This window comes from Rhineura floridana, chromosome 10 (assembly GCF_030035675.1).
Source record: "Rhineura floridana isolate rRhiFlo1 chromosome 10, rRhiFlo1.hap2, whole genome shotgun sequence".
Classification (NCBI taxonomy): Eukaryota; Metazoa; Chordata; class Lepidosauria; order Squamata; family Rhineuridae; genus Rhineura; species Rhineura floridana.
This window is the reverse complement of record NC_084489.1, coordinates 89,005,994-89,022,050: the sequence shown is the minus strand read 5'-3', so window position 1 is coordinate 89,022,050 and position 16,057 is coordinate 89,005,994. Positions and strand designations below refer to the sequence as shown.

At 47.3% G+C, this 16,057-nt stretch overlaps 2 protein-coding genes, 1 long non-coding RNA gene and 2 other non-coding genes across 12 annotated transcripts in view; 1 reads left to right on the top strand and 4 right to left on the bottom strand.

The window, feature by feature from the left end:
* MYO1G (myosin IG) overlaps window positions 1-3,687 on the bottom strand; it is a 113,110-nt gene extending 109,423 nt beyond the window's left edge. For all 3 annotated transcript variants that reach the window (XM_061586918.1, XM_061586920.1, XM_061586921.1), the window contains exon 1: window positions 3,536-3,687. In XM_061586918.1, the coding sequence (XP_061442902.1) occupies window positions 3,536-3,630 (95 nt within the window). In that variant the 5' untranslated portion in view covers window positions 3,631-3,687. The remainder of the gene's footprint in view (window positions 1-3,535) is intronic.
* Window positions 3,688-5,650: 1,963 nt separating this feature from the next.
* On the bottom strand, window positions 5,651-11,898 carry LOC133364964 (uncharacterized). Of its 2 annotated transcripts, none has more exons than XR_009758067.1 (4): window positions 11,708-11,898; window positions 10,478-10,662; window positions 8,402-8,568; window positions 5,651-5,936 (listed from the first exon to the last, which is right to left on the bottom strand). It is a non-coding gene; the product is annotated as an uncharacterized LOC133364964 (long non-coding RNA). The 2 variants fall into 2 exon arrangements; XR_009758068.1 differs by having other exon boundaries at window positions 10,516-10,662; window positions 11,708-11,895.
* LOC133365711 (small nucleolar RNA SNORA9) lies at window positions 7,649-7,786 on the bottom strand. Its single transcript, XR_009758303.1, has one exon. It is a non-coding gene; the product is annotated as a small nucleolar RNA SNORA9 (small nucleolar RNA).
* LOC133365710 (small nucleolar RNA SNORA9) lies at window positions 9,527-9,664 on the bottom strand. The gene has a single exon (XR_009758302.1). It is a non-coding gene; the product is annotated as a small nucleolar RNA SNORA9 (small nucleolar RNA).
* Window positions 11,899-13,077: 1,179 nt separating the features above from the next.
* The window catches only part of CCM2 (CCM2 scaffold protein), a 47,610-nt gene continuing 44,630 nt past the window's right edge, over window positions 13,078-16,057 (top strand). For 3 of the 5 annotated variants that reach the window (XM_061587110.1, XM_061587108.1, XM_061587107.1), the window contains exon 1: window positions 13,079-13,300. In XM_061587110.1, coding sequence (XP_061443094.1) covers window positions 13,271-13,300 — 30 coding nt within the window. In that variant the 5' untranslated portion in view covers window positions 13,079-13,270. Of the gene's footprint in view, window positions 13,301-16,057 lie in introns of all 5 variants that reach the window. The other 2 variants (XM_061587111.1, XM_061587109.1) reach the window with 1 other exon arrangement.

Sequence of the window (16,057 nt, the reverse complement as noted above, 5' to 3'; positions counted from 1 at the left end):
GATGCCTTCCTTCCTCTATTAGCCTCCACTCTCCCATCATGGCGCCACCTCCAGGAGGCCACTTTGCCCTGTCTCTGTCCACTAAGCACCTCCACTAGCCACCTGCAGGGCTACAGAAATGTCTGTTCTTACATCTGTCATGGGTCAGAGCCTGCTCTGCAGTTGAGAAAGCAGCACCTTCCTGTAAACAGAGGGAGGGTGACTGGCAGGAAACTCCCACGGCACATCGAGCTGAGATGAGGAAGGAGGGCTAACCACAAAGGCCAGGTCAGGGAACGAAGGGTGGGCAGAGCTGTCCTTGCCTCACCCTCCTTCTCCAGCCCCCAAGAAATACCTTCTTTCCCACAATCAGGATCAGAGGTCTTCATCTCTGGGCCCCATCCTACATTCATTTTAAAAGCTTAAGATATGATAGCACTCTTCAAGTACTCAAGAGGTTGCCACACTAAGGAGGGCCAGGATCCTTTCTCGAACGTCCCAGAGTGCAGGACACGGAATAATGGGCTCAAGTTGCAGGAAGCCAGATTTCGGCTGAACATCAGGAAAAACTTCCTAAGTGTTAGAGCAATACAACAATTGAACCAATTACCTAGGGAGGTGGGGGGCTCTCCAACACTGGAGGCATCCAAGAGGCAGCTGGACAGCCACCTGTCTGGGATGTTTTAATTTGGATTCCTGCATTGAGCAGGGGGTTGGACTGGATGGCCTTGTAGGCCCCTTCCAACTCTACGATTCTGTGATTCTTCTGGTTTTATTTGTTTCAATTATTGTTATTTTAAGCATATTTGTTTTTTAATAGTTTTGTGGATTTTAGCTGTGCTTTATTCACAGTCCTATTTGTAGTCTGCTTTAGAGAGCTTTTAAGCAGTTTATAAACCTTATAAATAAATAAATAAATCGTTGTGAGAGGCATATAAAGCAGGGACAAGAGAGAGAGAACTTTTTATCGGGTGATGCCAAAAATGCAAAAATTTCCCTCCCTGTGGAGATCCACCAGGCTCCATCTCAGCTTCTATATAATCAAGTAGTGAAGACTGCACTGTTCCAGGATGCTTTTAATATCTGAGAGCCACTGCACAGGCTTGATGTGGTTTGCTTCATTAATATGATGCAATGTTGATTATTATAGTGCTCTGTTTATCTATGGTTTGAACTGCTCCGTATGTAATACATACAAAAGCAGGATAGGAACATATGAAGTTGCCGTTATCCTCTTCTGTGTGTCAGCCTTTCAGGTACTTGAAGGATGCTATCATCTCCCAGAAGAGTTATCTTCTCCAAGCTAAACATTCCCAGTTTTGTTAACTTCTCCTCTCACAGGACTAGCTTTCCATACCATGAGGACCCTCTGCTGAACCTGATCCAATTTCTCTACAACGCTTCCTAATGAATGCGAGTGCCCAGAATTGGACACAGGCTCAAACTTGAGTTCTAAAATTAAAACATGAGGTTGCCCTGTGAAATTTAAGGGCAGGTGTTTCAGGACAAACAAAAGGAAGAACTTCCCCTCCTTCCTCAAAATGCATTATTAACTTATGGAACTCGCTGTCACAAGATGTGACAACAGGCACCAGCTCAGATAATAATAATAATAATAATTATAATTATAATTTTATTTATTAGTCGCCTATCTGTCCAGGTTAGTGGACACTCTAGGCGACTTACAATAGCTAAAAGCTATACATAATATACAATATACAAAAACAATGTACAGTCCTAACAATTTAAAACCAATTTCCAATTAAAACATCATAAAATTAATCCTCCTCAATCCTATAGGCCTGCCTGAATAGCCAGGTTTTTAAGGCTCGACGAAAGCCTATCAGGGAGGGAGCATGTCGGAGATCATACGGAAGGGAATTCCAGAGGGTGGGAGCCACAACCGAAAATGCCCTCTCTCTGGTCCGCACCAGCCTAGCTGTTTTAGCCGGTGGGACCGAGAGAAGGTCTTGAGAGGCTGATCTTGTGAGGCGACATAATTGGTGATTCTGGAGGCGCTCCTTCAGATAAACTGGGCCGAAACTGTATAGGGTTTTAAAGGTCAACACCAACACCTTGAATCGGGCCCGGTAAACAACTGGTAACCAGTGAAGATCTATTAATACTGGAGTGATGTGATCACGGCGACGGCTGCACTTGAGACCAGGGCATGCACCACCCGTGGGAGGAGATGAACAGGAAGGTAGGGTCGCAGCCTCTGTATCAGATGTAATTGATACCAAGCTGCCCAACTCACCACCGAAACCTGAGCCTCCATGGACAGCTGGGAGTCAAGAATGACCCCGAGGCTGCGGACCTGGTCTTTCAGGGGTAATCTCACCCCATTAAGTATCAGGTCTGTAATACCCAACCTTCCTCTGTCTCCCACAAGTAACACCTCGGTCTTATCACGATTCAGCTTCAGTCTGTTCTCTCCCATCCAACCACTTACGACTCCAGGCACTTGGACATGGTATCCACAGCCAACTCTGGTGAAGATTTAAATGAGAGATAGAGCTGAGTGTCATCTGCATATTGGTGACACTTCAGCCCAAAACTCCTGATGATAGCCCCCAGCGGTTTCACATAGATATTGAACAGCATGGGAAAGAGGATAGAACCCTGTGGCACTCCACAATTAAGGGGCCAAGGGTCTGAAACCTCAAAGATGGCTTTGAAAGGATATTGGACAGATTCTCAGCTAGTAGTCATGACGACTATATGGAAATAATCTTTAGATTCAAAGCCAGCATGGCACAATTTGAACCAGAGTTCAAATCCCCACTCAGCCATGAAGCTCATTGGGTGACCTTAGGCCAGACACCATCTCTCAGCCTGACCTACCTCACGGGGTTGTTGTGAGGATAAAATGGGGAGGTGGGCAGAACCCTGTGCGGCACCTTGAGCTCTTTGGAGGAAATGTGGGGTATAAATGCAATTTAAAAAATAAGTATCATTTGCCAGCACATGCAGCAGGAGTAGGATTGCCAGGTTCAGGGCCTGATCCTGATCCTGTATCTTTAGGAGAAGAGAAAGTCAGCCAAGTGCAGGTGTTCTTGCAACTCTGTAATAGGAAAAACCACAAGGTGGAATTCTCCCTTCTCCCTGCACAACTTTTAAAGATACAGAGGCCCAAGAGGTCTTCTGTATCTTTAAAAGTTGTGCAGGGGGAAGGGAGAATCCCACCTTGTGGTTTTTCCCATCACAGCGTTGCAAGAACACCTGCACTTGGCTGACTTTCTCTTCTCCTAAAGATACAGGATCAGTCTCAGGCCATGAACCTGGCAACCCGAAGCAGGAGACAGCAGTTGCCTTCAAACCATGGTCGGGGTCTACCTCAGGACACCTGGTTGGCCACTATGGGAAGCAGGATGCCAGTGGACTCTTGACCTGATCTAGCAGGGCTCTTCTTAATCTCTAGTGGTGACTCTCCCTCGTCACATCCTGAGGCAGGAAATTCCATAGGTTTTACCCAGGCCTTGCATGACAAGTTACACAGGGGCCACCATCTTTCTGACCCTCATTGCTTTCTCCCCCTTCTGAGTAGTTACATTACCTTAGCTTCAGGTTGTCCATGAAGTCAGCCATGGTCACCTGGTCCAGGAGGACAAAGTCCGCCTTCCCAAACTCTAAGCTCTCTTGCTCAGCCATCGTTCCTGGCTAAGGAAGGCTGCCCAGGCACTCAGTGAAGAGCAGAGTGAAAGAGCGAGAGAGTGGCTCTGTGGGGCGGCAGGGCAGAGCAAGAGATGACTCAAGCCAGGAATAGCTGGTGGGGAGGAGGGCTTCCTGCCCTGAGGCTCCTTCAGAGTGACAAGGGTGGGGTGAGCCTGTGGTTAGCCAGGGACTTTCAGGCTGCTTGTTTCCTCTTGCTCAGTTGTCATCATGGCCCTTTCCTCCGTTCATTTTTTTTAAAAAAAGAAGAGTCTTTCCAAGCCAGAAAGCAAATTCATGCAAAGGCAGTGGGGTGGAGATCACTAAGGAGAGGGGATGTGATAAAACATTTCCAGCATCTGAGCTGCATGGAGAGAAATGTTCTCCATCTCTTGCACCATTAGTCAGCCAGCAAAGCTGATGGGCAATGAGTTCAGGAATGGAACTGTGTATGCACCGTATATTTAACGCAAATTTCTCCATCACCACCCTGCAAGAATCCTGGAAACCATGGTTTGTTAAGGGTGCTGGGAATTGTAGTTCTATGAGGGATAAACACATTCTGTCATCCAGTGATCTCTGGGTTGCCAGGAATGGTGTTCTTCAGCCCATCTTAATCTATTTAAATGCTGATGTCTTTTTCCCTTTGAAAAGAGAAAATAAAACCAGGGTAGGTTCCCAACTGCAGTTAACATGCCCCAAAATGGTGTGTGGCAGAAGGGAATCTAGGAAGTGCCTGGAAGTGCGGGCATAAGGCAAGATGTTTTCCCGTAAGCTAGTCTCTGCCAACCTACCTGGGAGGAGTTAAAATCAAGAAAAGTCAGATTATAGACCCCTTTATCTGCATAAAATGTGACTTTGCTTGGTGCAGGAACGGGATCCTCTCAGAGGACCAAGGGAACCAGCCCATTGCTTGGGAATCTAAGAGAATGAAGACCTCTGGCAGATGGATGCGGCTAGCTGAGGAAGAGATGGCTGCTGTCTGCCTCTCTCCCAGCTTCACCCATTTTGAAAGAGCACCTTCCACCCTCCGCAGACGGATTTTGCATTGCTTGCTTGGTCGCCCTGACAGTCAGCCCAGCCCTGTGGTTAGTGATGTCACTTCCTCTTTTGAGCACCAGGCATTTGTGCAAGCAGGTGCCCCAGCTCAGCTTCAAGTCCCAGGTTAACCAGCGCTTCAGCTGGCAGAGAAACTTCCTTCTGGCACTTAATGCAAGAGAGAGGACTACACTGCATGCGCCACTTTGGGAGGAAGGGCAGGATATAAATATAACAGCATACAGTGTACACTCTTATGCTAAAAGATACTCTGCCAAGAAAAGGTATTTTGCAACGTGTGAAAAAGTGGTGCAATCAGGTCGTGATCCAATTGTGCATGCCCAATCAGCTTAGAAAGGGAGCCTCAGCTGAACAGAAACAGGGAACCTACAGCCATACAAGACTTACTACGGAAGGGAGTCTTAGACCCTGAACGTCCTCAGCCCAAGTTCCACACATAACGTCTGGGGAGAAAATGTGAGACCCAAACAGAGGTATCAGTCTATTGACATCAGCCATCTTTTAATTAGAGCCACTGTGACATAGTAGTTAAGAGTGTCAAACTGGGACCTGGGAGACCAGGGTTCAAATCCCCACTCAGCCAAGCTCACGGGGTGACCAGGGGCCAGCCACTGCCTTAGCCCAGCCTACCTCACAGGGTTGTTGAGAGGATAAAATCAGGAGGGGGGGGAGAACCATGTTTGCATGCCACCTTGAGCTAGCATCTCAAGTCTTTGCCAGCTAGCTTTCACGCAATGGCACCTTCCCATTTAGCAGCTAACAAGCTGACAGGCACGTGTGAAAATAGAAAATGTTGTTCAGTGTGAGCGCCTTCTTCCTCTGAACAGACCATGGGGGCAGGGGAGGGCAAGCAAACCACACACCCCAAAAGCAGCTCAGCAAGTTGGATGCGGTACCTGCTTGCAGCCCAGAGGCCCTTTCGAAAAGTATTTCTTATAGAAGAGACACAGATGGCACACAATTTACTCTTATCTGCATATTTATTAAAAGAAACTTGCTCTTTGACCAGGGACTTCCGGGTATTTTCAAGTCTGACACCCTGCCCAGATTTAGTCAGCTGGCAGTGACTCAACACGGAACAGGGCTAAGCAAAGGGGGGCCACCCCTATCACCCACTAGTGGGCTAAATGCAACCCCCAGCTGGCGCTGTGCAGGAGTTAAGACAGCAGTTGTTGAACAGGAATGCTCTCTGGGGGCACCATCATAGCAGCTGCATGGCACAAGCGGGCATCTCCTCCTCAAGTGACCTGGAAGACAAAACAGCCAACATGATGAAGGCCAGGAGCTTTAAAAATCCACACAGCGACATTGCTTAGACACCCAGTCGACCACTGCGCTCTGCGGACGAGGGCCTCCTGCAGACAACATCTCATCAGGAGGTCCGTTCTGCACAACATAGGAAACGGACCTTCAGTGTGGTGGCACCGGCCCTGTGGAATCCCCTCCCCTTAAATATCAGACAGGCGCCATCTCTGTTATCTTTTCAGCGCCTACTGAAGATCTTTTTCTTTCAACAAGCCTTTTAAAGAGACCTTATCCCAGTCTGCTTTTTATGATGTTTTTAAAGCTTTTTTTTAAAATGTGTTGTTTTAAGATGTTTTAAAGTGTTTTGTTTTTAAGATGCTTCAAAGTGCTTCTAGTTTTTTTGTTTGCCATGCTGGGCTCCTTCTAGGAGGAAGGGCGGAACATAAATTTAATGAACACTGGAAGGAAATGACATATGGAGATGCCTGGTCTACAAACATTACTCAGAAGGAGTCCTCGCTTTTGTCACCCTTGACAACTAATGGTCAACCTAACCCTATCCAAACCCAACATAAGACCTGATCAGATATCCATTTACTCAGAAGCAAATCCCACTTGGCTCAAATAAATGCAGACAGGACTGAAATTTAAACAAAAAAAGAGAAAGATTCCAACAGAAATTGCTCTCATCCCTGGCAAGGTGAAGACAAAAAGAATTTTACTTGTTTCCTTTTTTTAAAAAAACGCACAAACTCGTTACATTAGTATTGCTAACAGATTTGGGGGTACTTCTGCAAAAAGACACTGCCTGTCGGTTCAAGACTCTGCACTTTACACCTGCATGATGTGCTCAGATCCTGCTTGCAGGCTACCCGGTTGACCACTGTGAGAACAGGATACCGGACTAGATAGGCCACTGGGCTAAGCCAGCGGGGCTCTTCTGATGTCTAATACCACAGACCTCGACCATCTCATTTTCAAATGGGCAGTGCTAAATGAGGCCACTAGGTATTGCTCACTCATTTGCAAGTTCCTGTGTGAGGACTAGCAACCTGCATCGGATTTCCCTTTGATTTTTAAGTGGCAGCTGAGATTCCCAGGATTTATTTATTTATTTATTTCATTTTTAAACCGCCCATAGCGAATAGCTCTCTGGGCGGTGAACAAAACAAGATTAAAATACAATATTACAATAAAATTACAATAAAATCAGCAACAAGTTAAACGAAAAAAAAAAAATGAAACACATTGAACATTAAAATGCCTGGGAGTATAGCCAGGTCTTAACCTGGCGCCTAAAAGAAAGTACCGAAGGCGCCAGGCGTATCTCCACAGGTAGGCTGTTCCACAGTTCGGGGGCCACCACAGAAAAGGCCCTAGATCTAATAACAATCCTCCGGGCAACCTGATGAGTTGGTACCCGGAGGAGGGCCTTGGATATTGAACAAAGTGAACGGGTAGGTTCATAGCGGGAGAGGCGTTCCACAAGGTATTGTGGTCCCACACAGTGCCCAGCGCTGATTTCCTCTGACATGCAGCTACTCTGGACTAGACAGTGTCAAGCCCTGAAACTGATGAGACTCCTTACTCAACAAGATGGACTTCCCCGGTTTTGCCTTAAAAACTTCAACTTTAAGTTTCAGACGTGTCCTACTCCAGTTGCAGTAGAAAATGAGTCCTCTTTTTCCACACCACCCCAATTTTCCTGGGGAAGGCTTGTCCGAGATTTCTATAACCTCACTCTGAAGTCGGAGCAGAGCAAGGCCTCAAACCATCACAGATTTGCTCTTGCAAGTTCTACAGGAATGATCAGGGTCATGGACACGACCCAGCCACGCTGGAAGACTTGCGAAGAAAGAAGCATAAAAGGTAAAGTTTCCCCCCTTCCCCAGGAGCTCCTGAAAGGGCAAGTATTCTTCCACGTAAAAGACCACCATTTCTTAATGGGAAGAAAGCTCCTAATTCTCCATGTTGCAGAGGAAAAGATTCAATCAGAGTTCAAGTAACCAAACCACTGAGTGCTCCACCATTATACAGCCTAACCCATGATCACTTACTATAGGAAGTTGCCTTAGATTGGGGGTGAGGTCTTTCAAATGCCGCTGAACTTCCATCAGCATTCCTGCCAGCATTGCAAATGGTCAGGGATGATGGGAGTTGTAGTCCAGGCACCTTGGGCTGGTGGCTCCAATGTCAGTGGGGCAGTAAATCCGCTCCAGGTTTTACTCAGAACGTTCAAGGAACTGTCCAAGGTGGAAAACAACCAGCCTCCAATATCTGGAATCCAACCACACCCTGAGGGCGACAGGCTCACCATCTCCATCACACAGACACAGATATTTTGAAACTTGGGCAAGACTGTGCAATTCGACCATATAACGTTCTAGGGACAGAGAATAAGCTGTGAAGCTGCAACGCAGTAGCCAAATTTTGCAAGCATCAAGCCAGCTAAGAGGAAAATGCTCACCTTTCACTGAATTGAAATTCAGTGTTAAGAGCTGGATGGTGCCAGGACTCAAGTCCCATCAGGTAGGACTCTTGCCAAATGGTGACCAGAGAAGGTTTCAACAGCAGGATCTACTTCCTCCTCACTCAGCGTTGCTGGATCCAATGCAAACTACCTCACATCTTGAACTGAACAGATAAGACAGAAATAAGAAAAGCACTTGTTTAAATTGAAGAGGCTCACATCTTTTCCAGCTAATCCTAGAGATGCAAGAACATGAGGCAGGGTGCATGGGGAGGTGCATGTTCCTTCCCGACACCCACACTTTAATTGGACTTCAGTGGGTCAGGAAGTAGGAGAGGGTCTTTCCCTCCCTTCTAAAGAGCATTAACCTAGACTGGCACGTGCTTTAGCAATGCTGCTTAACCAAGTCACGGTTTGCAGGTGGAGTGGAACAATTTCCTGCTCTTCTGAAATAGAGGCCCCTTTCCTTGGAATCCTTAAAGCAAGTTCATATTTAATTGGTTTCATAAAAACAGCCCAGGGAGCAGGTAATGAAATTCTGTTTGACAAGAAATGGGATTGCATGAGATCCTTTAATGAAAAGCAAGGTTATGCAGTAGGAAATCTGTTCCCACTGTGATTTGTGTGCAAGGGTACGCACAATTTTACATATATTACATTTTGTATTGGAGAGCACCCAGTCGGCAAAGGCTGTTCTAATAAAATAAAAAACAGACCCAGAGGAAATAAGGACTGCAGCCTGTAACAATCTTGCAAAGGAAGATCAGGCCAGTAGACTTCAACCTTTTTTCAGCTGGGATCCACCTTTTATTTAACCCAAACATGCATTTGAAGACCTAATTTTTTTTTGGGGGGGGGGACATATCTCTGTATGGTGGTACTGCTGCTGTTTTGACCTACCTCAGGCCAGCTGCGATCCAAGAACAGGCCTTGATCTGCTGTCGAAAACTAAGGGGATTATGGGCCTTGCCCAAGGTTACTAAACAAGCATCAGAGACAAGCAGAGACTGCAACCTGGGTTTCTCCCATGCGCCACTCACTGCCTTTGTGGATCCAGGTGCCAACAAAGTGCAAAGGGAGCCGGCAACTCCAGGCGACGACTCAACGGCCTCGCAAGAATGGGCTTGGCCGAGATTTCTATAACCTCCCTCTGAAGTTGGAGCAGAGAAAGGCCTCAAACCATCTCACAACTGCTCTTGCAAGCACTACAGGAATGATCAGGATCACAGAGCAGAGCCAGCCACGCTGGAAGGCTTGCGAGGAGAAAAAATGGCTCAGCTTTAACGGCTTGTCTCAGAGACTGGCAGCCTGTGCAGTACTGCGGCCTTCTTCGTTTAGCTAAGCTCCACCCTTGGGCACCACCCTGAAGACAAACTGCAAAAGGGGGAAGGGAGGGCAAGCTTGCTATAAAATAGAACAAAATTCCTGTTTTGCTTATTCCACTCTTTTGTTGTATAACTATTTAGGCCAAAAGGCTGTGGACAGGATCCGACCCACAGAACATAGCACAAGAGGCAGGACAACACTATCGCAGCACGCAGCCCTTCTGAATGCCTCTTCTGCTTGACAACCTTCCCCAACGTGATGCTCTCCACATGGTGTTGGACTCCTTCTCCAATCAACACTAGTCAGCATGGCTATATTGTCTGCTCCAGCAGGGCCACAGTGGCTGGGGATCACAGGAGTTGGAGGCCACCACCGGGAAAGGCTGCACTATGCCCGCAAAGTGGGAAACACTCTTCCACTTTACAGCAGATGTTAAGGGGGGAAGACCACTTTTAGATCAAATGCAGCAACAAGGATTGTAACCATGCGTACGCCATATTTGTCTCGTTCTCTTTGTAGCCTAATATCATTTAATATTTGCTAAAACTGCTAAACTATGGCAGCAAGATAACTCCCCTCCCAGCATATAAGACTAACATGCATTGTAATGAAGGGGGGGGGAATAAAAGGTATTAAAGGAAAGCCAGGATAGTTTGCAGCTCATATAGCTACCCCTGAGTTATAAACTCTTCTGTCTACCACTTGCAGCTCTGCATCACATTTAAGCAGAGGGCCATGAGTTTCTACCTCTTTCAAACAGGCTCTTCTGACTCCAGAAAAGTTACCTCTTCCAGGTAACATCTGCTGCTCCAATCCCCAAAGGTGCACGAGAGTCCTGCAGCTGGATCAGGCCCAGTCCAGCATTCTGCTGTCACAGCAGCCAACCAGGTGCCTCTGGGAAGCCGGCAAGCAGGACATGAATACAGCTGTGCCTACAAATCAGAGCAAAGAAAAAGAAATGAGGAAGACCACCTGTGAACACAATGCAAGGCGCTGGTCGTACAACTGGGACCAGCCAGTTTCCCTTCTGGGGCAACCGGGAGAATAAAGGAGGAAACCAAAGGAACTTTGTGCAAAAGCACCACACACACACACAAACCCCAGCCACCAATAAACAGCAACAGGGCCGTTTAAGCATTCTGGGCCCTTAGGTTTATGGGAACATTGAAGTTCCTAGCCCAGCGTTTCAGGCTACAACCGATGAGCCCGGTGCGGTTCCAGGCTAAGGTCTGAAGGCACATGAAGGCGCCACCTTGTTAAGCAAGGCTGGGTCCAGTCAGTGTCTGGATGGGAGACCACCTGGGAACCACGTGCATGCCGCCCTGGGCGCCATGATGAAAGAAAGGCAGGGTGCAAATGTGAGAAAACAAATGATTGTATTTATTATTGAATTTATATCCCGCCGTTCCTCCCGGCAGGAGCCCAGGGCGGCAAACAAAAGCATTAAAAACACTTTACAACATCATAAAAACAGACTTTAAAATAAAACAAAATATATTTAAAAACATTTTTTTTACAAAAGCTTTCAAGACTTTTTTTTAAACACATATTAAAAAGCAATTCCAACACAGACGCAGACTGGTCTGTGATCCATAATGAAAGAGGCAACCGTAGCCCCAAGGGCGAGCAGGCTCCAAGAGGCACAGAGCCTGGAGGAAGGCAAGCAGCACGCCTTGCAATGAAAAGCCAGCATTAAATGAATCAGTTTAAAAAAGGAACCGGACCTTAAGCCTACAAGTCCCAAGAGGCCTCCTCGGCCAGCCTTCAGGGTCAGGAGGCCGCGCTGCCTTCTGGGAATCGTAGTTCACCAAGGCCCAGAAAGTAAAGGGGAACCAAAACCACCTCCCGCTCGGCTATGGAGTCCAACGGCCCCGCCGAAGGATGCCTCCCCTCCACGTTACGAGCGACTCGAGCACCACCAAGGACCCCCCAGGCCGCGGATGGGGCTCCGTCGCCCCGGATGGCAACAGATCCTACCTTCACGTTGCCCAGGAGCCGAACTCGCTTTCTCCTCCATGGCGCTCTCTCCGCGGCTCCGCCTTCTCTGTGCGCGTGACGCTATCACGTTAATTCCTCCTCCTCCTCCTCCCTCAATTATCGGCTCCTTCCGTCACGTCTCTCCCTCGCCCCCTAGCGGCTCACGCCGTTTCTACATTCACGCGGCTCTTAGCGGGAGGCCTGACAGCCAATCACTATCCGACTGCTGCAAATAATAGGGCGGGGGAAGAGGAGCCACATAGAGAAGCCAAGGGGCCACAGTCTTACGGGTTCTCTTCAGACACTTCGGGTCCTCGATTGTCGTTGCAAACAATCCGTTGTGTCCGGATCAAGAAGTAGTAATGTAGTGGCTAATTCAGAAGTGCAGGGTCTCTTCATGGTAGCTATACACCCCTTTTTTTGCTGCTGGGTTGAGAATGAGATCCTTGTTAACACCTTCTCCCACAACAACAGATGCCCTAGGAGCCAATCAACATGAAAGGGAACAGTGTTAGCTACTCGGAAGTGTCCTCTCAGTGGCTGACTGACCTCCTTTCACTCTGATTGGCTCCAGTCACCAGGAAAGAACAAGGAAGCATGTTAGAAGACTCTTCTCAGTGGTTAACACACACCCTGTTCATGCTGATTCATTGTTTATGATTTAGTTCATAGGATGCTAAAGACATAGGGGCCCTGCTCCCAAAAAAGTAAAGGGCCCAGCCTCCAAGAGGTCTTCTGTATCTTTAAAAGTTGTGGCGGGGGAAGGGAGAATTCCACCTTGTGGTTTTTCCCATTACAGTGTTGCAAGAACACCTGCACTTGGCTGACTTTCTCTTCTCCTAAAGATACAGGATCAGTCTCAGGCCAGGAACCTGGCAACCCTAATAATAATAATTAATAATAATTAATAATAAGGTGCTACAAGACTCTGTTGTTTTTGCCGGTATAACGTCCTGAGATAAATAAACATATTTGATAATAAAGTCCATTATAATGAATGTAAACTGACAATTCCGAGCTTGGAAAAGTTACTTTTTTGAACTACAACTCCCATCAGCCCCAGCCAGCATGGCCACTGGATTGGGCTGATGGGAGTTGTAGTTCAAAAAAAGTAACTTTTCCAAGCTCTACGTTCATTCGCAAGTACTGCACTTCCACCTTTCTTGCCCCGCAGATAAATTTTCATCAGAACCGGAACTGAGGGCGCAGAGTGGAACAGACAGATATTTTCATCCCTCTTTGGGCAAGGCCAGCAGCCCTGTCCCGCCAAACCGAGCCACTCTTGCTCTCTTCTCGTCTCTTCTCTTTCTTGGAGGACTGACGTCAGTCCTCCCGGGGCAGAACGTTAGCCCGTCTCAAAGAGGCCTCAATGAGGCAAGCGCGCGGTGCACGCCGGGAACGCCGACGCCCAAGATGGCGGCAGGATTGAAAAGTTGTTGCCGCGGCGGTGGCGGCGCCTTTTGGTCCGCTTGAGGCTCCTGCTTTTCCAATGGCGGCGATGGCGGCGCAGTGAAGGGAGCGGGCGACCCGGGCGGGGAGATGCCTCCGGGCCCCGCCTGAGACATGGAGGAGGAAGGGAAGAGGGGCAAAAAGGTGAGCGCCCGCGGGGGGGGAGTGAGAAGAGGGGGCGGGGCTTGTAGAGAAGGGGCGGGGCTTGGAGGGAGGAGGTGCTTGAGGGGAGGAGATTGTTTATTTGGGCTCAAGGGGGGCTCCTCTCTGGGGGACTTGTGGGGAGATGGGGGGCTCATCATCCCCCCAATAGGAATTGGGATGGGGCTGTTCACACAACCCCTAAGAACTGGGGCGGAGGAGTTTTGGTAGAATAAGCCCAGACTGCCGTCCTATTTCTTCTTGTCTTCTCCCCCTCCAATTTTGCCAGGCAGTGGCAGATTCTCAGGGTCTCCCCCCTCCCTCCCCTTACACTTCATATACGCCAATCATAGAAGGTGCAGGAAACTCCTTGTTGGTATCTTGGAAATGGATATGCAATGTTTAGCTTAATATTTTTCTGCTCCTCCCTCCTTCTCTCACCCCCCCCCCCAAATTGCCAGTCAGTTGTATGTCCACAGGACTCCCTTCCACTACATCCACCCCTTGCCGAATATTTCATAGGTGGCCACAATTGGGTGTTGCCAGACCTATTGGAGGTCACTGATTCATAGGGTGGCCATATGTCGTAATTGAAGGTGCATAACAAGAACAGACTTAAAAGGATTCATCTTGGCACCCATGAAACATCTGTGATTTGGAGTGGGTTTTTTTGTGAATTTATTGCCACCAGGTAATACTTGGCAGGGGGTGGGGAGAAAATCTGTTGTCTGACAAATCTCATCTGTTGTCAGTCTTTATTTTATTTTTAACTGCTGTGTGATGAATTCCCTTTAGTCCACAGCATCTTGCTCTGCACTGGCTTGTGAAATAGGTTGCGAACATAAGGAGAGCCATAAGGATCAGGCCCAAGCCCTTATGTAGGCCAGCATTCTGCCCCCCCAGCAGTGGACCAGATGCTGCTGAGAAGCCCATAAGCAGGAAATGAGTGCCGTAGCTCTCTCTCCTGCTGCTGTTCCCTACGACTTGTCTTCAGGGCCAGGGTGCCTCTGAATATGCCGTTAATACACAGCCCTCATGGCTAGCACTCTTATCTTCCATGAACTTGCCCAGTCCCTTTTTAATGCTGCCCAGCTTGGTGGCTCAGCATCTTCTGGAAGCAAATCCCATTGTTTTGGCGACGTGCTTGTGACGAAGCCCTTAATTTTGCTCATCTGGTATCTCCTAACATTCAGTTTCATTGGACGACCCCGTTGGACTCTAGAATTATGAGAGAAGGAGAGAACTTCTCTGTCTGCTCTCTTGTCACTGTGCATAGTTTTATACTCCTGTGTCATGATCCCCTTATGTGCCTTTTTAAATATTACATAGCCCCAAACATTGTCATCTTTCCTCCAGTCCTCTGATCTTTTTTATTGTGCTTTTCTGTACCTCCGATATGCTTTTTCAGGTGGGATGACCTGAACGGTGTGCAATATTCCTGGTGTAACCACATCAGAGATTTATATAAAGTCATTATGATTTGGGCAGTTTGATTTTCGATCCCTTCCTAACTGCCCTTAGCATGGAATTTGCCTTTTGGACAGCTACTATACACTGAGTTGACATTTTCATTGAGCCACCCACCAGAATCCCAAAATACCTCTTCTGGTGAGTCACTGCTATCTCAGGACCCATCAGTGTGCATGTAAAGTTAGGATTTTTTTTTTGTTGCCTTAATGTGTTATCAGTTTGCACCTACTTATGTTGAACATGTGCTATTTTATTGCATATTAGCTCGTTTTTAGAAAGATCTTTTTAGAGCTCTTCACAATTCCTTTTCGTTTTTATCACCTTAAATAATCTCATGGCATCGGCAAGCTTGACTACCTCACTGTTCACCTGTAACTCTAAGTCCATTTATGAACAAGCTGCATTGGTCAAGAGGCCACCAGCGTTTCTTTTTCTTAAAAAAGAAACCCCTCAAGAAAACTTAACAGGATGTATTGTCTCAAACCGGAATTTACTGATTGTGTTTTGGCTGTGTGCTGTGCCTCTTTCCGGGTTGTACTAACTTTTGCTTCAGTGTATGGGGGGGTATTGCCATTAGTACAGAATAGATACAACTGAAATGTATTCAGCAGCATTTATTCTCTGGCTTGGCAAGTGCAGATGTACGAGTTACGTCTGTGCCCCTGGGTGTGCCAGCCTTCCCCTGTAGGTACACTAAACCTGAGGTGCGTCTGTTCTCTGCCTTAGAGATACAGCATGATCCTAAGCTTGGTTTGGATTTCGGTGACTCTTACTCCAGTTGTGTGTTTAGGATCACAGGAAGAGAGGAGTCTCCCTGGTACTGAGTCAGGCCATTGGTCCATCAAGCTCAGTGTTGTCTACACTGACTGACAGCGCCTCACCAGGATTTCAGACACTCTCAGTCACTTGTAGCAACTCTATTGGTATGCCATCTGTTCTTGGTGATTTGTTTCTTCCAAGTATTTTAAGAGCAGCTTTCACGTCACATTCTAAAAGTTCTGGTTCTTCATCATACGGTTCCTCCATGAATGAATCTGTCATCCTGGCATCTCTTTTATAGAGTTCTTCAGTGTATTGCTTCCATCTTCTTTTTATTCATCTCAGTCAGTCAGTGTGTTTCCCTGTTGGTTATTCAACATCCCTACCCTTGGTTTAAATTTCCCTTTAATTTCTGTAATCTTTTGGAATGGGATTCTTGATCTACCCTTTTTGTTGTCCTCTTCTATTTCTATACAATAATTATTGTAATAGTTCTTTGTCCCTGCATACTAGTCGCTGCATAGTTGCAAT